Raw genomic sequence first — 23084 nt, forward strand, 5'->3', positions numbered from 1 at the left:
CAGGCCCCCCGGTGACACCAGCACCAGCCATGTCCCAGTGCTGGCTGTGCCCCAGCACTTGAGCCCCCAGCGTGGGCACAGGCAGACACTGGTGCAGGCAGGGCCCCCCCAGCCCCCGGGCAGGGCCGGGCACAGAGTCCCCGTGGTGGGACTCTGCCTCCGGCCAGCTGGGCAGTCAGGGGAGAACCTGGGCAGGAGCCCCCCAGGGAGCCGGGGCTGGGGACTGGGGAGAGGCGAAGCCCCGGGGCCGGGGCCACCTTAAGTTCCCAGCGGTGATTGAGTTGGTGGCTGGGGAAGGTTTAAAAGCTGCTGCAGGCAGAGAGACAGCTGCAGGCAGGAGCAGGCAGAGGATGGAGCTGGTTTTTTCCTGAGGTCCAGCTGGCACTGGGCTGGCACCCCTGACCCCACCGCGCACCCCGGGCTCAGGCAGCACCGCTGCTCTGCACCCATGTGTCCCTTTGCTGTCCCAGCAGCTGGTGGCATTGAGGACCCCCTTATCCCAATGATGTCCCCCCTTGATCACCCCCCCCACCGTGCCACTTGGCACTGTCCCCAACTCAGTGAGCAGCACAAGGATCTACCAGGGCATTTATTTCCAGCATGACAGGGAGACAGGTTACAGGCACGTAGGCTGGTGCTGGGGGCGATGCTTAGGAGGGTGAGCAAGCAGGGAACTGGGGGTGCCAGGGGCCCGTGCCCCCCCGGAGCCGCAGGAGCATGAAGATTGTGCTCCTGGGCTGGATGTTGTAGTGCGCCAGCACGTGCTGGTCCTCCAGCTCCCTGGAGCCGTACGTCAAGCGCTGCTGGTTGGCGGGAGGCCCGTGCCGGGCGTGGATCTGCTCCTTCAGCTGCCAGACCGTGTCAGTGGGTTGCACCATGTAGGTGGTGGTCCGGTTCTTGTCGTCCTTCACAAAGACCTCCATCGCCTGGGGCTCAGTCTGCAGCAGCATCAGCGTGGTACTGTAGAAGATGCCGTGGGTGGCCAGGGTCTCGTTGTCCTGCAGGATGAGGGTGCTCCTGCCTGGCTCCTGCTGCGCCAGGCGCTGCCTGTACCGGGGGATGCCCCACTCCTGCTCGATCTTCTCCTTCAGCTGCCAGACGGTGGTGCTCGGGCTGACGGTCATGCTCAGGCTGGTGCCTGCCAGCTGTTTCACCTCAATCCTCACGGGTCGGGCCGGCTGCGGGGACAGGAGTGTGGGTGGGCAAAGCCAGCAGGGGCCGGGGGGGGGGGGGCAGCAATGCCCGCAGGCACAGGCAGCCTTACCTGCACGTTCCAGGGCTGGGCGGTATTGACGCAGGGCAGCGAACGGTGGTGGGCAGCTTCCTGCGCCACCAGGTACCAATTCTTGCCTTGGCCCAGGATCCCTGTGGGGTCGGCGGGGTCCAGGATGATGGGGCTGCAAACACAGAGGGCGGGCACTGCCGTCAGTCCCGGGCAGCACCGCAGGGCGGGTGGCAGGGGTCCCCCCGGGCACGGTCCTCACCGGGGACTGCGCAGCAGCCCCTTCACGTGGGCACCGATCTGGCTGTGCTGGAGTGAGTAGTACGTCTCCCAGTAGATGCAGATCTCCTGGTACCGGCACAGCAGCTCCAACACCGTACGGAAGCCCTCGGCCATGACAAAGGACACACAGGAGCCCGTGCCCTCCTCCCAGGCGTAGATTGTCAGTAGCTCCAGGGCATACTTGGGGGGCAGGTCCGCGGTGGGGTACCGTGGCTTCAGCATCTGGGGAGAAGACGGGGATGGGGGTGAGAGCTGGCCAGGCCAGGTGCCCAGTGGGTGCCGGGGAAGCCGGGCAGCCCCTCACCTCCTTGTACCAGTGCTTGACCAGTCGCAGGAGGTTCTTCAGCTTGGGGGGGCAACGCTTCACAAACTTCTTCTGCAGCTCGGTGAAGCACGGGGAGAACTCCCCGGGTCCACTGCTGGCATTCAGGAGCCCCACGTACACCCCCGCATCTGGTGGGGCATCCCGCGTCACCTGCCCTGCAGGGCGAGAAGGAGGGTGAGATCCATCCCGGCGCTGACACCCCAGCCCAGCCCTGCGCCAGTTCACACCCCTTACCCAAGGCATCGTAGGCGGGCAGGATGTCCACCTCGATGGACTCCAAGGTCTCCTTGGAGCAGAGGGTGAAGCTGAGGGAGCGTGGCATGTTGCTGGGACCCTTGTACTTTGGCTCGTTGATGTTCACGGTGAATGTCAGGCTCTGCCTGCAGGCGTGCAGCCTCTTCTCGATCAAACGTAGGATACTGCTTCTTTCCTGCTTCTGCTTCTGATAGCTGGAGAAGCAGCTGAGGAAGAGCACCACGTCGGCGTCGGAGTTGTTCTGCAAGGCTGTGCCCTTGCCTGCCGAGCCACCCTGCAGAGAGATACCCCGCCCGCTCAGCACCGCTGCCCCTCAGCACAGGGATCGCCTGCCACCATTTGTGGAGCTGCCAGGGGAAACTGAGGCAGGGCAGGAGCTGGAGCAGCAAGACAGAGGGAAGGGCGGCAACAGGGGTGCCAGCTGGCCCCCAACCCAGGCAGAGCTCACCTTGACGGTCTTGTGGACGTGGATGTTGGTCTCAAAGCAGTCCTCCTTCAGGAAGTCGCAGATCTGCTTCACCGTCTGCTTCACGTGCCTGCAGAAAGCCGTGCTGGGCTCCAGGGTCGCTGCAATCCAGCCGTCCAGCTCCTTGGCGGCCACTGTCTTCAGCCCGCTCGTGGATGTCGCCTGCCCCACATCCATCCTGCCAGCTGTGGTCGCTCCCTCTGCCTGCTCCTGCCTGCAGCTGTCTCTCTGCCTGCAGCAGCTTTTAAACCTTCCCGGGTCACCGCCCCGATGGCGTCACCGCCGGGAAGTTAAGGTGGCCCCGGCCCCGGCTCCCCGGGGGGCTCCTGCCCACGGGGTCCCCCGGGTGTCCCCGGTGCCACGGCCGCGGGGGCTGGGAGGAGGCAGGAGGGGCTGTGTGGCACTGCCATCACCCCGGCATCCAGCTGAGGGGCAGCAGTGACAGCGGTGGCGGCAGCGCAGGCAGCTGCCTTCAGGCTGGGTCTGGGGTGCTGCAGGACCTCGTAGCCCGGGGTGTCCGCGGTGGCACAGGGTCTCCCCTGGCTGCCCAGCTGGCCGGAGGCAGAGTCCCACCATGGGGACTCTGCGCCCGGCCCTGCCCCGGGGCTGGGGGTGCCCTGCCTGCACCAGTGTCTGCCTGTGCCCACGCTGGGGGCTCAAGTGTCCAGGCTGGGGCACAGCCAGTGCTGGGACATGGTTCACGCTGGTGGCACGGTGTCACCCCAGGCAATGGGACGTGGCCTGTGTCAGTGCCAACAGAGGCCTTGGTGTCACCACAGACTATGGGATATGGCTGATGCCACCGGAGGCCCTGGTGTCACCCCAGGCAATGGGATGTCGCCTGCCCCACATCACCAGAGCTGGCTGGTGCTGGCATCACCAGAGGCCTTGGTATCACTATAGGCAATGAGATACAGCCGGTGCCAGTGCCACCAGGATTTCTGGTGTCACCACAGGCAATGGGACATGGCCAGTGCCAGTGCCACCAGGGGCCCTGGTGTCACCCCAGGCAATGGGATGTGGCCGGTGCCAGCATCACCGGGGGTCCTGGTGCCCCCTGCGTCAGTGGGACATGGCTGGTGCCAGCATCACCGGGGGTCCTGGTGCCCCCTGCGTCAGTGGGACATGGCTGGTGCCAGCATCACCGGGGGTCCCGGTGTCACCCCCGGCAGTGGGACATGGCTGGTGCCAGCATCACCGGGGGTCCTGGTTCCCCCCCGGCAGCGGGAGGCGGCAGGCGGTACGGGCGGGACGCTGCTGCCCGCGCTGCCTTAAGCGCCGGCTGCCGCGGAGCCGGGAAACGGTAGTTTCAGTTTCTGCCCCGGTTTCGGTTTCTGCCTCCGCCTGCTGGAAACGAAAGTGCGGCGGCTCTGCCCCCCTCCCGGTCCCTCACATCCCCCACGCGGGGCCCTGGGTGCCGTGGGCAGCCCGGGTGCCGCGGGGTGGATGCCCACGGGCAGCCCCGCTCGCCTGCGCTGGGTCATCGCGGGAAACTAGGAAGAGCCAAAAAACTGCAGGCAGGGGTAGTGGGCAGGAGCAGGGGCAGGCACGAACAAGAAGAGGAGGGTGATGGGGAGTAGGGGCAGGAGCAGGAAGGGGCAGGGATGGGGAGAGGGATGGGACAGGGACATGCGTGAGGATGTTTTTACAAATGTATTAATGACAAGAAGAGAGCCAAGGAGAATCTCCATCCTTTATTGGATGCGGGGGGGAACATTGTCACCGAGGATGAGGAAAAGGCTGAGGTACTCAATGCCTTCTTCGCCTCAGTCTTTAACAGGCAGACCAGTTATCCTCAGGGTACTCGGCCTCCCGAGCTGGAAGACAGGGACGGTGAGCAGGATGAACCCCCCGTAATCCAAGAAGAAGCAGTCAATGACCTGCTACGCCACCTGGACGCTCACAAGTCTATGGGGCCGGATGGGATCCACCCGAGAGTGCTGAGGGAGCTGGCGGAGGAGCTCGCCAAGCCACTCCCCATCATTTATCAGCGGTCCTGGTTAACGGGGGAGGTCCCGGACGACTGGAGGCTTGCCAACGTGACGCCCATCCACAAGAAGGGCCGGAAGGAGGATCCGGGGAACTACAGGCCTGTCAGCCTGACCTCGGTGCCGGGGAAGATTATGGAGCGGTTCATCTTGAGGGCGCTCACAAGGCATGAGCGGGACAACCAGGGGATCAGGCCCAGCCAGCACGGGTTCATGAGAGGCAGGTCCTGCTTGACCAACCTGATCCCCTTCTATGACCAGGTGACCCGCCTAGTGGATGAGGGAAAGGCTGTGGATGTGGTCTACCTGGACTTCAGTAAGGCCTCTGACACTGTCTCCCACAGCATTCTCCTAGAGAAGCTGGCGGCTCACGGCTTAGACAGGTGGACTCTGCGCTGGGTCAAAAACTGGCTGGACGGCCGGGCCCAGAGAGTTGTGGTGAATGGAGTTACATCCAGTTGGCGGCCGGTCACGAGCGGTGTTCCCCAGGGCTCAGTTTTGGGGCCAGTCTTGTTCAATATCTTTATCGATGATCTGGATGAGGGGATCAAGTGCACCCTCAGTAAGTTGCAGACAACACCAAGTTGGGCGGGAGTGTTGATCTGCTCGAGGGTAGGAAGGCTCTGCAGAGGGACCTGGACAGGCTGGATCGATGGGCCGAGGCCAACTGTAGGAGGTTCAACAAGGCCAAGTGCCGGGTCCTGCACTTCAGCCACAACAACCCCATGCAGCGCTACAGGCTTGGGGAAGAGGGGCTGGAAAGCTGCCCGGTGGAAAAGGACCTGGGGGTGCTGGTCGACAGCCGGCTGAACATGAGCCGGCAGTGTGCCCAGGTGGCCAAGAAGGCCAATGGCATCCTGGCCTGTACCAGAAATAGTGTGGCCAGCAGGAGCAGGGAAGTGATCGTGCCCCTGTACTCGGCACTGGTGAGGCCGCACCTCGAATACTGTGTTCAGTTTTGGGCCCCTCACTACAAGAAGGACGTTGAGGTGCTGGAGCGTGTCCAGAGAAGGGCGACGAGGCTGGTGAGGGGTCTGGAGAACAAGTCTGATGAGGAGCAGCTGAGGGAACTGGGGTTGTTTAGCCTGGAGAAGAGGAGGCTCAGGGAGACCTTATCGGTGGGGGCCTGTAGCCATGCCCACTGAACCGTAACTACGCAGTATACAACATAAACTATATGTATCTCTCTCTCTCTTAAGAAAGTTCATACAATTTCATACTATAACGACTAATTAGTACAATAGTTAGAGAACGAGATTTTCCTAATGAGATGCAGGCAGGGGCAGGGGCAGAAGACGGGATATGGGCAGGGATAGTGACGGGCCAGGGGTGGAAGCAGCGACGGGACAGGGGCAGGGATTTGGGCAGGGACGGGGGCGGGGACAGGGGCAGCAGCAGGGACAGAAGCAGGGATGCAGGCAGGAGCAGGGATATGGCCAGGGGATAGGGGCAGGGACAGCGGCAGGGGCCGGTCTTTGGACAGAGGCAGGGCGAGGCACGGGGAGAAGGGCCGGGGCGCAGGCAGGGCCGGGCCCGGACCACCGCCGGCCGCAGGCCGGTGCCGGCAGCGCGGACCCGGTGCCCCCGCCCGGCGCCCGCCGGCAGCTACCGTCCGCGGCCCCTCGCGGGGCGCATGCGCAGACGGCGGGGGGAGCTCCCAGGGGGCCGCGGGGCGGGGGGCGGGCCCGTAGGCGGGGCTAGAGGCGGGGCCTCCCGCCCGGGGAGGGGCGCGGGGTCCGCGCGCGCCGGCCATGCCGCGCTCCCGCCGAGCCGCGCGCCGTGAGTGGGGGCCCGGGCGCGGCGCAGGGCGGGAAGGCGGCGGACCGGGGGGGGGCGGCGGGGCCGGGGGGGCCGCGCCGCGGCGGGGCGGGGCGACGGGGCCACCGAGCCGAGCCGAGCCGAGCCGGGCCGGGCCGGGCCGGGCCGCGCCGCCCTGCCCTCTCTTCCCGGCAGCGGGGCGCGGGCGCCCGCACAGGCCCCGTGGCCCGCACAGGCCTCGGGCCTCCGCCTCGGCGGGCCCCGCGCCGCCTCTCCCCCGTGCGGCCGGGGCCGGGCTGACAGGGGCCTGTCCCCACCCCCCCCCCGCAGGTGGTCCCGGCAGCGCCCGGGCGGGCTCGCCCGCCAGCGAGGAGGAGGCCGGCAGCGAGGTGCTGAGCCACTGCAGCAGCGCCAGCGAGGGGGCCAGCCCCGCCGAGGAGGGCGCAGGTGAGCCCCGGGGGCTGCCCCGCCGCCCCCTTTGTGTCCCCCCGTGGGTGGCGGTGCTGCTGCTTGTCCCCCACCCGTGGGCCCCCCGCCTTCGCGCCCGGGCACCTCCGTGACGTGGGTGCCGCCCCGGCAGGGAGCGAGGCAGCGGGTGAGCAAGGCCAGGAGGAGGAGGCAGAGGACAGGCTGAAGGAGCACATGGACAACCTCCTGGACAAGAGGTGAGGCACGGCTGTCAACCCCCGTGGGCATGCCTGGCACGCTGCCCGTCCCTGCCGGCGCTGCCAGCCAGGGGCAGGGACGTGCCCCATCCTGGGCCGCCCCAGCCCGTGACCTCCCGCGGTCTCTCCCAGCGCCAAGACGCGGCAGGTGGCACTGCAGAGCCTGCGCCTGGCCTTCTCCTCCAAAACCCTCTCCGAGTTCCTGCTGGAGCGTCGCCTCATGCTCACCGACTCCCTGGAGAAGTGTCTCAAGAAAGGTCTGGGTGTGGGCGGGCGCCAGGGCTGGGGGTGGCGGGGCCGGTGACCAGTGTCTGAGGGAGGTCTCTCGTGCTGCCCGCAGGTAAAGGGGAGGAACAGGCGCTGGCGGGCACTGTCCTCACCCTCCTCTGCCTCCAGATGGGCTCCGGCCCAGAGGGGGAAGAGGTGTTTCGCAGCCTGAAGCCCCTGCTCATCAGCGTCCTGACAGACAGCACGGCCAGCCCCAGCGCCCGGCAGAGCGTAAGGCCCAGCCCCTTTCCTCCTGGGTGTGGGGGGCACCTTGGCGGTGGGGAGAGCCCAGGCGATGCCTTCGGGGGCCCCTGCAGTCGCAGGAGGGTGGCAGGATTGGGTGCTGTGGGGAGCAGTGGGGTAAAGCAGGGACACCCTGACCCTGCTTCCCCTTGGCTGGGTGCTGGATCTGGCCCGGTGCTGCCTCCTTTGACTTGCCTTTCCCCTGCATCTCTCGCCAGTGTGCCACGGCCCTGGGCATGTGTTGCTACATTGCCGCTGCTGACCTCGAGGTAACTGCGCCCAGGTGTTGTCTGTACCCCTGCCGGAGGGCACCCCGGGGGCTGCTGTGCCACCCGCCCTCGGCCCATGGTGCCAGGGCAGCTTGGAGTTGAGCAGTGGAAGGCACATGGGGACATCAGTGACAGCCCAGGCCCCTTCCCTGGGCAGCGTGGAGCTGAGCTGGGGGGATGAAGCCCACCTTGCAGAGATGGGGTGTCCCGGGTGGAGGAGTCTCTCCTGCCGAGGGGGTGTCCCTGGGCAGGGTGGGTCCCCTTCAGTCCCCAGTGCATGGGCGACCATGCGTCGCGACGCTTTGGCGTCTTCCTGGCAGCTGTGGCCTGACGGGTGGGTTTCCCCCCTCCAGGACCTGGTCTTGTGCCTGTCCTGCTTGGAGAGCGTCTTCAGCCCCCCCAGCGCAGGCGAGGGGGGCTTGGCACCCGCCCAGCACGGCCCTCTGCACTGCAGCGCGCTCCAGTCGTGGTCCCTGCTCCTCACCATCTGCCCCCCCTCCCACATCAAGAGCATCTTGGACAAGTGAGTGGGTGGGGGGGGTACGGGGGCTGGTGCGGGGCAGCTGGCTGTGGAGAGGGGTGCCACAGGGGTGGCGCCCGGCCCCCCTGACTCCCCTCCTGCCTTCCTGCCCCAGTCGCTGGCTGAAGCTGCCCCCGCTGCTGTCCAGCAGCAGCGTCGCGCTGCGCATCCTGGCTGGGGAAACCATCGCGCTGGTCTTTGAGCTGGCTCAGGACATGGAGGTACGGTGGGGCGCTGTGGCGGTGGGCGGTGGCGCTGTGCCCGCAGGTGGGCGGGCAGCAGAGCGGCAGGGAGCTGCTGGCACCGGGACCCTGCCCCTGCCCCGGCTGAGCTGGCACTGATGGCGGGATGCATCAGGCTGGCGTCACCAGCAGGTGCCCAAGCAGAGGGGCTGGCCCCGGTGATCCCCCAGCCCTGTCCTGGTGATGGCAGCGGTGGGCAGTGCCCAGAGCTGCATCTCCAAATGCCCCTGGTTTTTTGGCAGGAGGACTTGTGCCACCAAGATACAGAGTTCCTGCGTGCCCAGCTCAAGGTCCTGGCTACCGAGAGCAACAAGTACCGAGCCAAGACGGACCGACGGAAGCAGCGCTCCATCTTCCGGGACATCCTGCGCTTCATCGAGGTAACCAGAGGCTGGCGATACCCTTCCCTGCTGAGCCTGTGGCTGTGCAGCTGCTGCCCAGATGCCTGGTGATTCCCCTCTCTCTGCTGAGAGCCGGGGGATGCACAGGGCTGGTGCCCAGGTTATTGCTGATGCCCCTCTCTCCGCTCAGAGCGGGGAGTACCAGGAGGAGACCATCCGATTTGGCCTGGAGTGCATGTACCTGGACAGCTGGGCACGCCAGCGGACCTACCAAGCCTTTAAAGAGGTGCTGGGCTCCGGCATCCGCCACCACCTCCAGGTAGGGGCCGGGCGGCCACGCTAGGGGGTGCTGGGCCGGTGCTGGCGGGTGCTGACAGGCCCCTGCTTCCACAGAACAACGAGCTGCTACGGGAGATCTTCGGCCTCGGGCCCCCCTTGGTGCTGGATGCGGCTGCTCTGAAAGCCAGCAAGGTCTCCCGCTTCGAGAAGGTGGGTGCCCCCACCCAGATTTGTGCCCGCAGTCCCCTCCCACGCCACCGCGAGCTCCAGCCGCGCGCCTGCCTGTGACCGTGGAGCCCTGAGCACGGTGGGCACCGGTGGGGGCGTGAGCAGAGGGGCACCCCCTAACCCATCTCTCCTTCCCTCCCCTTCCAGCACCTCTACAACTCGGCTGCCTTCAAAGCCCGCACAAAAGCCCGGAGCCGGGTGCGGGACAAGCGGGCAGATGTGCTGTGACGGGCGGAGGGGGGCAGAGCCCCCAGCCCACCTGGACTGCAGACCCAGCACTGTGAGGGGCAAGTGCCCCCGCCCTTGGGCTTTTATTCATGTACAGCAGAGTATTTAATGCCTGGAGCTGCCCCGCTGGGGGCTGCCCCCTCTTTTATTTTTTTAACCAAAAAGAAGAAGGATAAAAGAAGAGCGGGGGGGAGGTGGTGGCGTGCTGCTGTGTGCCTGCTCTGCGGCTGGGGCTCCGCGTGGCATGGTAGGAGGGGATCTCACAGAGCTCCCGCAGCCCCTTTCGGAAGCAGGGCTCGTGTCCCGTCCCGTCCCGTCGTCGCCGTCGTCCCGTCCTGTCCCACACCCCCACCCCACCCCCACCCCCCCTGCTCCCACGGGGGCACTGGGGTGGCCTGGCACAGCCCGAAGAGCTGGGTGGGAGGGCAGAGCCGTGCAGGGCTGCGGGGCAGCTGGCCCTGGTGTCTGTGCCCGCAGCAGGAGCGCTCCCTCAGCTCTGCCCTGCCACGCTGGGCACAGCCCCTGCCTCCCCAAGCCAGCCTGGCACCCGGGGGGGGTGGCAGAGCAGTGCAGGGTGGCAGGCTCTGCCTAGCCCTGCCAGCTGCCTGCTCTGAGCCCTTTTCCAGCCAAATGCTTTATATGAAATAGTCCTCTTGTGGGAAATTAATTATGGGGGTTGGCACAGTGGGCGAGTCCCAGTGCTGCCTGTGCAGCCTTGGGGGCCACTGTCCGGGCAGGCATGGGGCCGCACCGGCTGGGAGTGCCTGCTACCCCGGGAATGTATCTATGGTGGTGATTTTCTAAGACTTTGATTACAGGAGGTAATTAAAAGGCTAATTGGAGGGTGCCTTCTGCCTTATTGTGAAGAGGAAGGGCTGTGACTGGGGCGGGTGCCAGTCCTTGCAGCCCCATCTCTTTCTCTGGCAGCCTGGGGTGGGGGCCAGCATTGACCCCACCACCCCCTGCGCCCTGTGGGATGATGCTGCCAGGTCTGAGCGGGATGGGGGGGGGGGGTTAGGGCTGCCTGCTCCCCCCTCCTGCCCTTCGGTGCCCCTTCCCGTGGTGGCCCAGTGCCCATGGCGGGGCCGGGAGCAGCTCAGCGGTGCCCGCCAGGCTCGGCACTGGCGTTGAGGTGAGCCCAGAGCTGCCCGCTGGCTGCCTGCAGTTGCCGCACGGCGTCCTCCTGGCTCTGCAGCCACTGGGCCAGCGCCTGCACCGACTGGCTCTGCAGGACTGCAGGGAGAGGATGGAGACACGCTGGGGACGGGCGGCCTGGCCCTCCCGCAGCCCCCCTGCCTCCCCCCCCCCTCCCCCCCCCCCGGTGCCACTTACCACTCAGATAGAGGGCCAGCGTGGCCAGGACCAGGCTCACCAGTGCCAGGAGCCCCAGCAGGGCCAGGAGCAGGGGGTGGCCAGGGCCGAGGCAGGGGCAGGGGCAGGGGCTGGCAGCAGGCATGGGGCGCAGGGTGGGCAGGAGCGGTGGGGGGCCAGGGGACGTGGGGCGAGGCGGGGGCCGGCGCAGGCTGCTGGAGGGAGCTGGGCCGTTGCCTGCGGGCAGGGGAAAGAAGAGGTCAGAGCCCAGCCACCAGCACAGTCGAGGCTGGCACGGGCTCCCCCCACCCCGCTCTCACCCTCGGCGCCCTTCTGCCCGCCCGAGGCCCAGTGCAGGTCGCTGATGGACTCCACGGGGCGCAGGCTGATGGCTCCAGGCTCGCTGCCGTCAGGGTCCCCAGGCTCTGCTGGCGTGGCACCCTCGGCCCTTCCCATGCTGTCTGCTGGGAGTGGAGGCAGAGGGTGAGCGTGGGCCCTGTCCGCAGCCCCTGCCTGCCCCAGGCACCCCTGCGGGGACCAGACCCCTCCCAGAGGTGACCCCGGCTTTGACACCAGTCCGGTGCTGTGCCGGGGCTGTCAGCCAACGCTGGCGTTCCCTTGGCACAACTCTGCGGCCGCCGGCGGGTGAGCACTGGTTATGGCCCCCCCCAGCCCCGGCGCTGTCATCGGAGCAGTTAGCGGGCACCTGGTGGCCATGATCCCAGAGCCTCATTAGTGGGGCTGGAATCTGCCCCTGGCTTGGGGGCAGGAATGTGCCAACCCCCCGGCCCGGGTAGCCTGGGCACCGCGGGGCTGGCTGGGGCTCCCCGGGGCCAGCTGGGAGCTGGTGGGCAGGGGCAGGGCAGTGCCAGCTCCAGCCCGCAGCACAGCTTGGCTCTCCCTGCGGGCACCGTGCTTGTGTGCTGCTTAGGGGTGCACGGATGGAGATGCGGGGTGCGTGCTGTGCCAGGGGGTCCTGGTGCCCACCGCCCAGGGGGGCACATCCCCCATGGGAGCGAGAGGGCTCTCTGGGAGCAGGTATGGCTCCAGCACTGTCGTGGGAAGCGACCGTGCCCACGCTGGGGCAGACGGAAAGGATTTTTTTCTGGGCGTTTGAGCATTTTTGAGCAGCAGGCAGGGCCCAGGCACTGTGCCCGTGGTGGAGCAGGGCAGGATGGACCCGTGGCCGCTGCCAGTCCCTCCCGGGGTCAGCAGCATGTCGCAGAGCCGCATGGCGCCACGCCGCTGCCATTGGGGTGGTGCACGCCACCAGCGGGGTTTGCAGGCGCCAGGGCTGGGGGGCCTTGGCTGGTGCCCAGGGCCCCCCCGGACCCTCCCCAAGGGCCCTGCCTTTGGCTGGGGGCTGGCCCACAGGTATCCTCATCACCCCTGGATCTGATCCCCTCCCCGGACGGGGGGCATATCCGGGAGCATAGGTTTGGTGTCAGGGGCTGTGCCAGCCAGCCGCCTGCCCCCTCCCCAAGCCTTGCTGACCTGCGCCCACAGCCCTCCAGGATCCCCTTCTTTCCCGGGCGGGCATCTCTGCCCGCAGCCCCTGTGGCGGAGGGCAGCATTTGGCCACTGCCTCCATCCCAACCCCATGGCCCAGCGCCACCCGGTCCCCCCCGGGGTGCCAGAGCCCCCGCCAGCCCCCAGCCTACCTTCTCCAGCCTCCCTGGGCATGGCTCCCCGTGCCCTGCGCCCGGGCAGCGTGAGTGGGCAGCGAGGCGGTGCGGGGCCCCCGGGAGCTGGGCACTGGGTTCCTGGTGCGCCAACTGCACCGCTTAAAATAGGACAGTGAGAAACACGGGGGGGGGGATAAAAATAGCCATGGGGAGCGGGGCCTGGTGGCACGGTCAGGGCTGCCGGCAGCATGGTGCCAGCGTGGCAAAGGGAGAGCAGCCTGTGGCAGTGCCCCGTGCCCCCTTCCCAGGGTAAAGGGGCTGCCAGCTCACCGTGGGATTAGGGTGACCGCAGGGCAGAGCTTGCATGGGGAAACTGAGGCACGAGCGGGCCCAGCCAGAGCCAAACTGGGGTCTCTGCTGCCTCCTGGCAGCAATGGCAATTGTGCCCAGCCTGGGGGCATGACAGAGCCCCCCCCCCCCCCCCCCCCAGCTTTGCCTACAAGGACCATGCCACCTGGGCCCAGAGGATTTATTTAAGTTAATAAGACCATAGGAAGCGTCAGGCAGCAGTGCTACGAGGGGAGGGGACCGTGGCGGTCCCCGGCCCTCGTCACCAGCCCCACATGCCCTGCGGCAGGCAGGTGTCGGGGGGCGGGAGATCGTTGTGCCCGTAGAGGTCGTGAGCGTGGGTGGGTGCCAGGCAGGAGGTGGCAGGGCCGGGCCGGACCCGCTGGGCACAGCCCTCGCCGGCCCAGCCGCGGTAGCAGTGGCAGCGGAAAGAGGCCGGCGGGCCGGTGCCGGGGCCAAGGTGCAGGAGGCTGCCCAGGTCGTGGGGCTGCCGGCGCACGCAGCGCCCGTGCCCGTGGCACTGCCCGTAGCTGCACTCCCGGGCTGCCGCCGTCACGTTGGCCACGTAGGGACCCAGAGTGAACATGAGATAGTGGCGCAAGCTGGCACAGCTCTCCTGGGGGGGTGGGAAGCACCAGTGAGAACCCACCCCGGCACTGGGGTCCCTCCGGCCACCCCTCCCCAGCAGGCACAAGGGATGTGGCTGTCCCGTACGTCCCATGCCCATGCCACCTCCTGCTGCCCGCCATTTGCTGGCTCCAGTGCCCCGGTGCGGCGAGGGGCTGTACTCACAGCCGAGCGGGAGTACGACATGTCTCCCCAGAGCACGAGTCCGGCTGCACCCAGCGCTGCGCTCTCCCCGATGGTATGCACCAGGTCAGCCTGCCAGGAAGAGAGAGACATGACTGGGCTGGGGGGCACGGGACACGTCCTGGCGCCCAGCAGGACCCCTGGCATGCCTGCTGCCCCGGCCCTGCGGCACTTACCAGCTCCAGGAATCGGGGCGAGCGGCGGAAGGAAAGGCGAGAGTAGGCGACCACGGGCAGGAGGCCGTTGGCCCCGAAGGCAGCCACGCGCAGGGCCTCGCGCAGCCGGTGGTGCACGTAGCGCTGGCGCAGGGCAGGCGGCAGCGCCGGCGGTAGGTAGATGCTGGGGTAGAGGGCAGCCGAGGCGGCCCAGAGCCAGCCCAGCAGGTTGTTGCGCTGCACCTCTGCCGGCCGGCACTGCCCAGTGTAGTTGGCCTTCTTGGCCCAGTTGCTGTTAAAGCAGTCCGGGAAGCGGTAGAAACCCCAGAGCCCCCCTGGGCGCAGGGTCCGGCCCAGGAGAAGCGTCTCCTCCATCAGAGCCTGTGCCGCCTGCTGAAACTCCCGCCGGGCCAGCCGGAGCCGCTGCCGTGCTGGCAGGAGGCCGTGCCGGTCCCGTACCCACTGCTCCGAGGCCACCCGGTAGATCCGCTTGGCCCCCCAGTTCTGGGCCCAGAGGGGCCTCCACTCCTCCCAGTCCACCACGGCCAGGCCGTGGAAAGCAGGGCGCAGGAGGAGGCGGATGTCCCTGGCCGCCCTGGCGAGGTGGGCGCCGAGGGGGACCCGCTGGGGGATGCCCCCGTTGCGGGGGATGCCCTGCTGCGACAGGTAGGGGTACAACCCAAACTTGTTCTTGTAGAAGATGGTGATGTTCTGGCCTGCGAAGCGGCCATCCTGATTCTCCACGATGCCGTAGTCGCTGAGGGGCAGCCCCACGCCAAAGCGGCGCTGGCAGCGGCTGGCGGGGATATTCCACACCACGGCAAAGGGCTGGTCGCCCACCAGGGGCTCTGGTGCCGGGCCCTCCCCACCAGCCATGCCCAGCACCAGGCAGGCCCACAGCGCCAGCACCAGCACCATCCTGTGTCACCAGCTGCCTGCGGGGCTGGCACCCTGCGGGGAAAGGAGAGCGGTGGGGTTGAGGTGGTGGGGCGCAGCAGGCACCCTGGCCTTGCCGGTGCTGCCGCCCTGCTGTGTGGTGGGCTGGGATCAGCCACGGGGGCCAGGCTGCCCCACAGGTATGTGCTGCCCACCCCAAAATCCCATGGGACTGAGCAAACTTGGGGGTTTCAGACACCTCCTGCCTCACCGCTGCCAGCGGGCACCTCTGCCTGCTGCGCCCCGGTGCCTAGCGTCCCTGCCTGCGCTACTGCAGCCATGGCACGGCTCCAGTGTGGCACTGCAAGCCGCCAACCCCGGTGCCTCGGTTTCCCTGCCAGCTCCTAGCACTGCCCATAGCGGGGGCACCGCGACCCCCTCTTCCCTGTTTCAACACAGGGCCAAGACAGGCCAGGTGCCCTGCTGAGAGGCTGAGCCCCACGAGAGGCATGGTGGAGCCAAAGGGGCACCTCTTTCCCCCCCCCAGCCCGGGCAGGGCCGGAGGGGGACAGGTGCCCCTGCCCGGTGCCGGCCAGCCACCTGGGGTGAGGGGATTAGGCAGGGGATGAGCTCGGGGGCCGCGTGACGCAGCAAGGACAGCACTAATCCCCGGCGCGGGGCCCAGCCGCTCTCCCTGACCTTCCTGCTCCTGCTGTGGTGTCTCCAGCCCTTGCTGCCACCGGCTGCCTCAGGGGGGCCTGGCCGCCTGCCCTCCTCGCGGTGCAAGGCAGGGGACTCTGCAGCCTGTGATGCCCTGCCCTACACTCCCCGGTGCCCCTCCAGCCATCGTGTGCCTCAGTTTCCCCAGGCTGCTCAGCGGGGAGAGCGGCAGCCACGCTGGCGGACACGGCGCACCATCAGCCCCAGCTGCCCCACAGCTACTCCCCTGGGTGGAGGAGACACTGGGGGGACTGGGCAGCACTCCTGGGACCAGTCCCAACCCCAGAGCCTGGGGTGGGCCTGGCTCCCTGCTGCGCTGGTGGTCCCAGGGCTCCGGCCAGGAAAGTTGGGGGCCGGGTGGGAGCGGAGCCAGCGTGCCCAGACAGGGCAGGGTGTGGGGACCACCTCACCCTGGCAATGGGGCCAGGGCAAAGTGGGGAGGCTGGGGGAGCTGGTGCCAGCCCCAAAGAATGGCAGGCAGTCAGGCAGCGCCGGGGCAGGCAGCCCCTGTCCGCACTCGCTTTTAATCACCAGCTTGGGGCCCCAGCCCGTCAGATTTCCTTCTTCATCCAGAAGATGGGCAGCCCTTTGGCGTCGCGGTGGGGGGTCTCCAGGAGGCTCTGCCCTCTGCTCTCGGCCAGGACTCCCCTCGCCCAGACCACGGTCGGTGGTGGGGGCGGCGGGGGGGCGGCAGGGGGCGGAAGGGGCGGCGGGGGGGCAGAGGGCACCCTTGGCCTGGTGGTGGTGGCAGTGCCAGGAGGGGCGGAGAAGAGCCGCAGCACCTCGGCGGGTATGGCGGGGCTGAGGAAGGCCACGCTCTGCACCGGCTCGCCCAGGACGAAGCCCAGGTGGGCGTAGAAATGCTGCTTGTCGTGGGTGGTGAGGTGCAGGCAGCTGAAGCCCCGGGCCCGGGCCCACTGCTCGGTGGCCTCCATCAGCCGCCGCCCGTAGCCCTGGCCCCGTAGCGCCCGGGCCACAACCACGCTCTCTACGAAGAGGTCGCGGGGACGGCCGGCCACGCGGGAGAGCCGGACGTGGCCCACAAGCTGGCAGGGACCCTCCCGGGCGGCAGGGCCCCGGCTCCGCAGCAGCAGCAGGCAGGCGGGGAAGGCATCCGAGGAGCGCTGGAGCGTGTGGAGCCGCGACGCCCGGCTCTTCCCCCACTCCTCGCCCAGCAGCTCGGCGCAGGCCTCCAGCAGCTCCGGCCTCCGGTGCAGGGGGACCAGGCTGAGCTCCTCCGACATGGAGCCCATTCTTCTCACTGACGGGAGACCAAGCAGGCCACAGCTCAGAGGCAGTACGGGACAGACCATGTGTCTCCCTCCCAGCCTGGCACCAGCCCCGGCGCAGGCGCGGCTCCCCAGCGGCGCAGCCAGATGGGTTCGTGGGAGTTAGCGGCGGGTCTGAGGTCAAACGACAGCACTGTGGCGGGGAAGTGGCGCATGGTGCTGGCTCCAGCTGCCCGTGCCGTGAGACCCATGGGCAGGTCTGGCACCACCGAGCCGGCGGAGGGGCAGAGGCAGGAGGCACAGGGCTGGCCTTGACCCCTCCCCAGCCCTGCCGCCAGCTCCTGCCACCTGGGTACCTGCCTGAGACCAGCCAGCTCATCACACACGTGTCCCTGGCCATCGAGAGAGAACTGCAGTGCCATCGAGCTGAGCAGACTCCAGCCATGCCGTGCCAGTGCAGGGGCTCAGGGGGTCCCTGCCAGCCTTCAAGGGGGCAGAAGCCCCCTGCCAAAACCAGTGAGTGGCAGGGACCCCTGTCCCGGCCCAGTGGCCGTTCCCCTTGTGAAGGAGAAGCCGCAGGCAGTGGGCAGGAGGAACCACTGCGCTGGCTTATCAGCTGGGATTGAGCAAACTGCCCCACTTCCCCCTCTGGAGGGTGGAAGGCCCGGCCCTGCCCCCCGCACCCTCAGGGTGTCCCCCAAAGTCACCCCCCCAGCTCCAAGACCACTGACTCCCAGCCTGGCCCGCACTCCCCCCTTCGGAGGCCAGGCAGCACCCCAAGGGCCCACCGGCACCCCCAGGCTGGTGATGCTTTTCCTTCTGTCTCCCCAGCAAACCCACGCCAGGACCTGCCAGCATGCCTCTGCACTCGGGGGGGCCCCGAGTGGAGGGGGAAGCCCCCCCAACGCCTGCCCTCCTGCCTGCTTCTGCCTGCGGCACGCCGCCAAGCTTTGCCCACCCCGGTCCCCAGTTTCCCCCCCACGCCTGCCCCTCTCCAGCCCCTCCCAGGGGCACGGGGCTGCCCATCCTGCCTGCCACTCACCCGGCCTGCCGCTCACCCTGCCCGCTGCTCCCGCCGCTCACCCTGCTCACACTCACCCTGCCCGCTGCTGCCGGCTCCCGTGCCCTCGGTGCCTGCACAGCAGAGCGGCAGGAAGCAGCCCAAGCTCATGGCCAACCGCAGCGCCTGGTTCTGCTTCCCTGGCGTGAATGACACGTCTGTCCAGGGCCCCACACGGCCCCTCCCCCCAGCACCCAAACCAGACTGCACCCCCACACAGGGCACCCACCCTGCACTGCACCCCATCACAGGCCACCCCATCCTGCCCTGCCCGGCTGCTGCACACAGCATGCACCCTGCGCTGCACCCACACACGGCACCCAAACCAGATTGTGCCCCCCCGCACAGAGCACCCCACCCTGCCTGCAGCCCCCCATCGCTCCAAATCACACCGCACCCATACGTGGTGCACAAACCTGAACGGCACCACCAGGCTGATCACTGCCCCCACCCCATGGCTGCACCTCCCGAAACACACGGACCCCACCCCATCACTGGCCCCATCACTGGGACCTTCATTGACCCATTTCTGACCCATCTCTGACCCCATCACTGAGCCATCTCTGACCCCATCACTGAGCCACCTCTGAGCCATCTCTGACCCCATCTCTGACCCATCACTGACCCATCTCTGACCCATCTCTGACCCATCACTGACCCATCTCTGACCCATCTCTGACCCATCACTGACCCATCTCTGACCCATCTCTGATCCCATCACTGACCCATCTCTGACCCCATCTCTGACCCCATCTCTGACCCATCTCTGATCCCATCTCTGACCCATCTCTGACCCCATCACTGACCCCATCTCTGACCCATCTCTGACCCCATCTCGGACCCATCTCTGACCCCATCACTGACCCATCTCGGACCCATCACCGAGACCATCGTTGACCCCTCACTGTCCCCTCACTGTCCCCTCACTGACCCATCTCTGACCCATCACCGGACCCCCCTCCCCCTCCCCTTTTCCCCTTCCCTCCCCCCGCTCCCCCGGCCCCCTCCCGCCCGTACCGATCTGCCGGCCCCGCCGCCGCCACCTCCGCCTCCGAGCGCTCACTTCCGCCGCCGCCGCATCTCGGCGCCCGAACCGCGCCCCCTGGCGGCCGGAGGCCGCGTCCCCCGCCCCTCCAAGTGTGCGCATGCGCATTGAGGCGGGCGGCGTGAGCCCCCCTCCCCGCGGCCGGGCCGCCCCGCTGTGGCGGAGGGCCGAGCGGATCCTGCCGCCGTGGCCCGCCCCGCTGCCTCCCGCCCGTCCCCTCACAGCGACCCTTCTGTGCGCTCGCCACCTCGTTCCCCGCTCCACCGGCCCCCCCAGCACCCGGGGCCGGGCCCCCACTCCCCCTCGTACGGCCCAGCAGGCCCGGGCCGGGCCCAGCGGGGCCGCGGGCCCCGGGGAGGGGAGCGGGGGGAGTCCCCCCCCGCCCTGGTGCCAGCTATGGGCTGGTGGAACCCTCCCGTGAGCCGTGGCAACCGTAACCGGGGGGACCCTGCCGACGCCAACAGTCGTGGGTCAGCGCGGCTGCGGCTGAGCGCACGGGGGGGCGTCTGGCGTCCCTGTGCGCCCACCAGCCTTGGGGCGAGGGGAGCCCCGCCGGCCTTTGTTGCGGAGGATCACGTAACCAGATTAGGCAAGTGATAGATTCAGAAGCAAACTTTATTTTAACCAAAATTGTTTAGCAGAAAACTAACTAGAAATGAGGCGCCAACGCTCGACATCATCAGTACGCCACAGGTTCAGGGTGGTGGGCGAGGGGTTAACGCTGCACGGCCGGCTTTAGAAACGAGGATCCAAAACGTGCACAGCCGCTCCCCCGTAAGACGAGGGCTCTCAACCTCGAGGAGTTTCCCTGGGCGGCGTCCCGACCCAAGGGGAGAGTCCCCGACCGCAGACCCGCTGCTCCGAGGAGGAGGACCGGCTCCACCTGCCCTGCGGCGGGGCTCCATTTACACCCTAGTCGATCCGTGGTCAGTTCTAACTGGCTGAGGGCCTTACCGTTCTTACTCCTCGCCCGAGGCGTATATGTGACTGTAATTACTGGCCCAAAGCCTGTACCTGGTGGTCAGCACTCGCCACCTTAAAGGCGCAAAAAGTGAAGGCGCAGCGGTCTTAATGCACCCGGTCTTTGTCAGGGCGGGTGCACCTGCCACAGCCTTGTCCTGAGAGGGAAGTGCCTCGGTGTGCCTGGGGGGCTGGGGGCTGCACCCCGGCTCAGCCTGGCCACGGGTGGGGGTGGCACCAAGTCCCGGGAGGGAGGAGACAGGGGACAGAGGGGTCCCTGTGACAAGGGGGACGCCCCCAGTACAGATGAACCCCAGCGGGAGGAGGAGGAAGAGGGAGTCAGACCCGTCCCCCCGGCACAAGGAGGTGTCCTGGGGAGGGGTGGATCGGGGGGCTTGGGGGGGGTGACATTGGGGCACTTTGTGGCACCCTGTGTCACCCGGCCCTGGCCCCCCAGTGTGTGGGAGGACGGTGTTGGGACAGGGTGGGAGTGAGGAGCCCCCTGAGCGCAGCCATCTCTGCCCCACCACCCCTGGCAGGGCAGCCCCAGGGGGCGCGGGGTCCCCCTCACCCCTTTCCTCCCTCCCTCCCGTAGGATGGCAGGGAGACCCCCCAGCCACCCCAGGCAGGCCTGGGGGGAGGAGGAGGATGGAGCTGCCCCAGCTCCCAGCTCCAGGCCGAAGCCCAACGAGATGTGCAAGGTCCAGCCACTGCGGGCGGGTGAGTACGCGGGCGCTGCGGGCAGGGGGCTGCCCACCCTGCCCTGCTTGCATCCCCCAGCCAGGCTGGCATCGGGGCTCCCACGAGGCAGCGGCCAGGGAGCCAGCCCTGTCAGGGCATCCCAGGACAGGGACCCTCCCTGCCCCCTGGTGCCAGCATGTCCCTCACCCGGGCATGCCAGGGCCCCTTCCCCGTGCTGCCCTCCAGCACTGCGCCCTCGCCCCTGGGGCGCACAGGGGACACCAGTGTCCCAGCCTTGAGCCAGGGCTCGTGACATCCCTGGGAGCTGGGCAGAGGGCTCGGGTTTTCCCCCCTGCCTGCCCCCCAGCCCTGCCTGCTCTCTCTCGGCCAGATCCATGCCGGTCCACCTTGGCTCTGTCCAGGGAGGAAGAGAATACCCTGGACACCATCCAAGCCTTCCTCAGGAGCAGACCAAAGGTATCCGTGGCCGCTTCTACGAGGCTGTGCTCGTGTCTCCTGGCCGGTCTTTCTGCCCCCGTCCCATGCTCACAAGGTGCTGGGGGCTGTGCTGGGCCCGCCCAGGCTGTCTCTCCCCCCTGATGCTGTCTGTTCATCTGTCCCCTCCCCGGCTGGCAGCAAGAGGCCCAGAAGCTGAGGTTTCTGGCCTCCATCTGCACCATCTGCGGCACCACCAGCACGGGGTCCACCGTGTGGGACATGCTTTACTTCTGCCAGCTGGAGGTGGTGGAGACCATTGAGGTAAAGGGACAGCCAGCCAGGCTGAGGCAGGGGCAGTGGGCAGCGGCACAGCCCTGGGGGCAGGAGAGGGCTCGGCCAGGCAGGGGGGTGGAGATGAGCACCTCTCTGGGTCTCCATCCTTGGAGATGCTCCAAAGCCACCTGGGTGGCCCAGCTGGAGCCGGGGCTTGGACCTGATGACATTTGCAGGTCTCTCAGCCAGCCTGTGGCTCTGTGGTGGGCACAGCCCTTCCCGACATGGGGCTTGGGACCACTGCGTGCTGGGTGGGGAGGGGGTGCTGGGATGGGGGCACCTGGGCTCTGCCAGCCCCGCAAGTTCTTGCTGGGCAAGGGAGACTGCGCCATCCCGATCCGTCCCACCCTGCTGTGCTCCACAGGTGCTGCTGCAAGAGGAACCCACTGACCGCCAGGTCACCATGATGCGGCAGCAAGCCATGCTGGCCATCATCTCCATGAGGTACCTGCCCCAGCCCCCAGCTTGGCCTCCCCGGTGCCAGGCAGCCCTGACGGCACCGGTCCCAGGTGGGGGGCATCCCCAGTCCTGGGTCCAAGAGGGAGGCAGACAGCAGGGTAGGGGGTGCCACGGGGTTTTCCCCCTAAAGGTGAGTGTCAGTGTCATGGGGGGTTGAGATGTCCCCTGTGGTGTGGACATCAGCCCAGGTCTCCAACCCCGGGGTCTGCGTCCTCCTTGCTGGGTCTGAAGAGCACCTCTCTGTCCCCACAGCAGAGCAGGGCTGCTTCTGCAGGAGAAGAGGAGCAGCCTCCTCCACATCTGCTTCTGCAGCGTCTTCTACCTGCCTCCGCAGGACACCCAGGGCCCCGAAGCTTCCCTCTACTCCAAGGTATGCCATGGGGTGAACCATGGGAAGCTCCCCCACCCCGAGGCCCCTTCCTGGGCACTGCAGGGCCACGGCCATCCCCCCCCAGGCTTCCAGGGCTGCCCCCAAGACTGTTTCCCTTGCAGACCCTGGCCACGATGGACAGCATGCTGCAGACACTGGTATGCAGTGCCGGCACCCTTGGCATCCTGGAGCTGCAGAACATCTTGCAGGTCTGGCCTTGGCACAGGGTCCCCACAGGCAGTGACCCCCAGCTTGAGTGGTGCCCCCTCCAGCGCCTGATGCAAGGAGGGGGGCAGGGAACATCCCTCCTTCCCTACCATGCCCCCCACACCAGTGCCCTTGCCTCCTGGCTGCTGCCAGAGCCCCTTCTCCTCCTGCCCCAGCCCACCCCACCCTTGCAGCCTTGCCTGCTGCCTGTCCTGCCCAGCACTCCCTCACAGATGGACCTGCCTGTCCGGCAAGGGGAGCCCAGCCCTGGGGCTTTTTACTTCCAGCTTCACCACGGGCCATATCCCAGAGCCCCCACCGCAGGTCCCCAGGGAGGTGGTCATCCCAAAGCCTTGGGGTCCTTGGGTGGGGGGTGGAGAGACTTTTTTTGAGGGGGAGTGAGTGGAAGGCAGCAGAGGCGGCAGCAGCAGGAGCAGCATGCAGCAACCTGCCTGGCTGCAGCAGGTGGCTGTGAGGGGCAAGAAGGACACATACCCCATCCCAGGCACTGTCCCGGAGCAAGCCTGGCTGTGCCGTGCCGTGCTGTGCCATGCCACCTCCCTGGCACATCAGCAGCTTTTCTCCTCCCAGCTCCTGCTGCCCTTCACCAATTTCCAGCTGGCAGTGGTGCAGGAGAGGGCCCTGGCACGGATTGCCAGCCTGGCCAACTTCATCACCATCTACCCCCTGCTGCAGGTACTGAGCTCCCGGTCTGGGCAGCCCCAGTCCCCCAACCCCCTGAGCCCTGGCACCTCCCGGGGAAGCTGGGCACCCAGTCAGCATGAGGTCGGGAGCAGGGGTCTTTGCCCTGCCCCTGTCCTGTCCATGCTCTCTCCCAGGGCAGGGCAGGGCAGGGCAGGGCTGCCCCGGGCACAGGCA

At 67.7% G+C, this 23084-nt stretch overlaps 5 protein-coding genes across 9 annotated transcripts; 1 reads left to right on the forward strand and 4 right to left on the reverse strand.

The window, feature by feature from the left end:
• Positions 1-574: 574 nt before the first annotated feature.
• On the reverse strand, positions 575-2752 carry OASL (2'-5'-oligoadenylate synthetase like). The gene is made up of 6 exons (XM_076346228.1): positions 2533-2752; positions 2064-2358; positions 1809-1984; positions 1485-1726; positions 1265-1397; positions 575-1178 (listed from the first exon to the last, which is right to left on the reverse strand). Exons 1-6 carry the CDS (start codon positions 2725-2727, stop codon positions 651-653), a joined length of 1569 nt encoding a protein of 522 aa, XP_076202343.1. The 5' UTR covers positions 2728-2752; the 3' UTR covers positions 575-650.
• Positions 2753-6282: 3530 nt separating this feature from the next.
• Positions 6283-10420, forward strand: IFRD2 (interferon related developmental regulator 2). Its single transcript, XM_076346231.1, has 12 exons — positions 6283-6317; positions 6627-6743; positions 6877-6961; positions 7094-7218; positions 7302-7459; positions 7690-7740; positions 8094-8263; positions 8376-8481; positions 8745-8882; positions 9034-9162; positions 9237-9332; positions 9498-10420. Exons 1-12 carry the CDS (start codon positions 6290-6292, stop codon positions 9576-9578), a joined length of 1284 nt encoding a protein of 427 aa, XP_076202346.1. The 5' UTR covers positions 6283-6289; the 3' UTR covers positions 9579-10420.
• Positions 10420-12656, reverse strand: LSMEM2 (leucine rich single-pass membrane protein 2). Of its 2 annotated transcripts, none has more exons than XM_076346237.1 (4): positions 12551-12656; positions 11210-11350; positions 10911-11126; positions 10420-10811 (listed from the first exon to the last, which is right to left on the reverse strand). In XM_076346237.1, exons 1-4 carry the CDS (start codon positions 12570-12572, stop codon positions 10675-10677), a joined length of 516 nt encoding a protein of 171 aa, XP_076202352.1. In that variant the 5' UTR covers positions 12573-12656; the 3' UTR covers positions 10420-10674. The 2 variants fall into 2 exon arrangements, with proteins under 2 accessions (XP_076202352.1, XP_076202350.1); XM_076346235.1 differs by having other exon boundaries at positions 11210-11353.
• Positions 12657-13025: 369 nt separating this feature from the next.
• On the reverse strand, positions 13026-18752 carry HYAL3 (hyaluronidase 3). Of its 2 annotated transcripts, none has more exons than XM_076346229.1 (4): positions 18730-18752; positions 13849-14778; positions 13655-13744; positions 13026-13478 (listed from the first exon to the last, which is right to left on the reverse strand). In XM_076346229.1, exons 2-4 carry the CDS (start codon positions 14743-14745, stop codon positions 13125-13127), a joined length of 1341 nt encoding a protein of 446 aa, XP_076202344.1. In that variant the 5' UTR covers positions 14746-14778; positions 18730-18752; the 3' UTR covers positions 13026-13124. The 2 variants fall into 2 exon arrangements, with proteins under 2 accessions (XP_076202344.1, XP_076202345.1); XM_076346230.1 differs by lacking the exon at positions 18730-18752 and adding an exon at positions 17751-17795.
• On the reverse strand, positions 15907-18766 carry NAA80 (N-alpha-acetyltransferase 80, NatH catalytic subunit). Of its 3 annotated transcripts, none has more exons than XM_076346233.1 (2): positions 18730-18766; positions 15907-16684 (listed from the first exon to the last, which is right to left on the reverse strand). In XM_076346233.1, exon 2 carries the CDS (start codon positions 16674-16676, stop codon positions 15975-15977), a length of 702 nt encoding a protein of 233 aa, XP_076202348.1. In that variant the 5' UTR covers positions 16677-16684; positions 18730-18766; the 3' UTR covers positions 15907-15974. The 3 variants fall into 3 exon arrangements, with proteins under 3 accessions (XP_076202348.1, XP_076202347.1, XP_076202349.1); XM_076346232.1 differs by lacking the exon at positions 18730-18766 and adding an exon at positions 17751-17862; XM_076346234.1 differs by lacking the exon at positions 18730-18766 and adding an exon at positions 17711-17717.
• Positions 18767-23084: the final 4318 nt, after the last annotated feature.

The sequence above is a fragment of the Aptenodytes patagonicus genome, chromosome 8 (genome assembly GCF_965638725.1).
Source record: "Aptenodytes patagonicus chromosome 8, bAptPat1.pri.cur, whole genome shotgun sequence".
NCBI classification, from domain to species: Eukaryota; Metazoa; Chordata; class Aves; order Sphenisciformes; family Spheniscidae; genus Aptenodytes; species Aptenodytes patagonicus.

Coding starts and splice junctions, on each gene's coding strand:
- OASL (XM_076346228.1), bottom strand. CDS start 2,727: ATGGATGTGGGGCAGGCGACATCCACGAGCGGGCTGAAGACAGTGGCC. Junction 1,985..2,063: donor GCCCGCCTACGATGCCTTGG/GTAAGGGGTGTG, acceptor CTCGCCCTGCAG/GGCAGGTGACGCGGGATGCC. Junction 1,727..1,808: donor TCAAGCACTGGTACAAGGAG/GTGAGGGGCTGC, acceptor TCTTCTCCCCAG/ATGCTGAAGCCACGGTACCC.
- IFRD2 (XM_076346231.1), top strand. CDS start 6,290: ATGCCGCGCTCCCGCCGAGCCGCGCGCC. Junction 6,962..7,093: donor GACAACCTCCTGGACAAGAG/GTGAGGCACGGC, acceptor GGTCTCTCCCAG/CGCCAAGACGCGGCAGGTGG. Junction 8,482..8,744: donor AGCTGGCTCAGGACATGGAG/GTACGGTGGGGC, acceptor GTTTTTTGGCAG/GAGGACTTGTGCCACCAAGA.
- LSMEM2 (XM_076346235.1), bottom strand. CDS start 12,572: ATGCCCAGGGAGGCTGGAGAAG. Junction 11,354..12,550: donor GCCCAGGGAGGCTGGAGAAG/GTAGGCTGGGGG, acceptor CTCCACTCCCAG/CAGACAGCATGGGAAGGGCC. Junction 11,127..11,209: donor CGGGCAGAAGGGCGCCGAGG/GTGAGAGCGGGG, acceptor CCCTGCCCGCAG/GCAACGGCCCAGCTCCCTCC.
- HYAL3 (XM_076346229.1), bottom strand. CDS start 14,745: ATGGTGCTGGTGCTGGCGCTGTGGGCCTGCCTGGTGCTGGGCATGGCT. Junction 13,745..13,848: donor CGCCCCGATTCCTGGAGCTG/GTAAGTGCCGCA, acceptor TCTTCCTGGCAG/GCTGACCTGGTGCATACCAT. Junction 13,479..13,654: donor TGTCGTACTCCCGCTCGGCT/GTGAGTACAGCC, acceptor CCACCCCCCCAG/GAGAGCTGTGCCAGCTTGCG.
- NAA80 (XM_076346232.1), bottom strand. CDS start 17,823: ATGAGCTTGGGCTGCTTCCTGCCGCTCTGCTGTGCAGGCACCGAGGGC. Junction 16,685..17,750: donor AGCCGGCAGCAGCGGGCAGG/GTGAGTGTGAGC, acceptor GTCTCCCGTCAG/TGAGAAGAATGGGCTCCATG.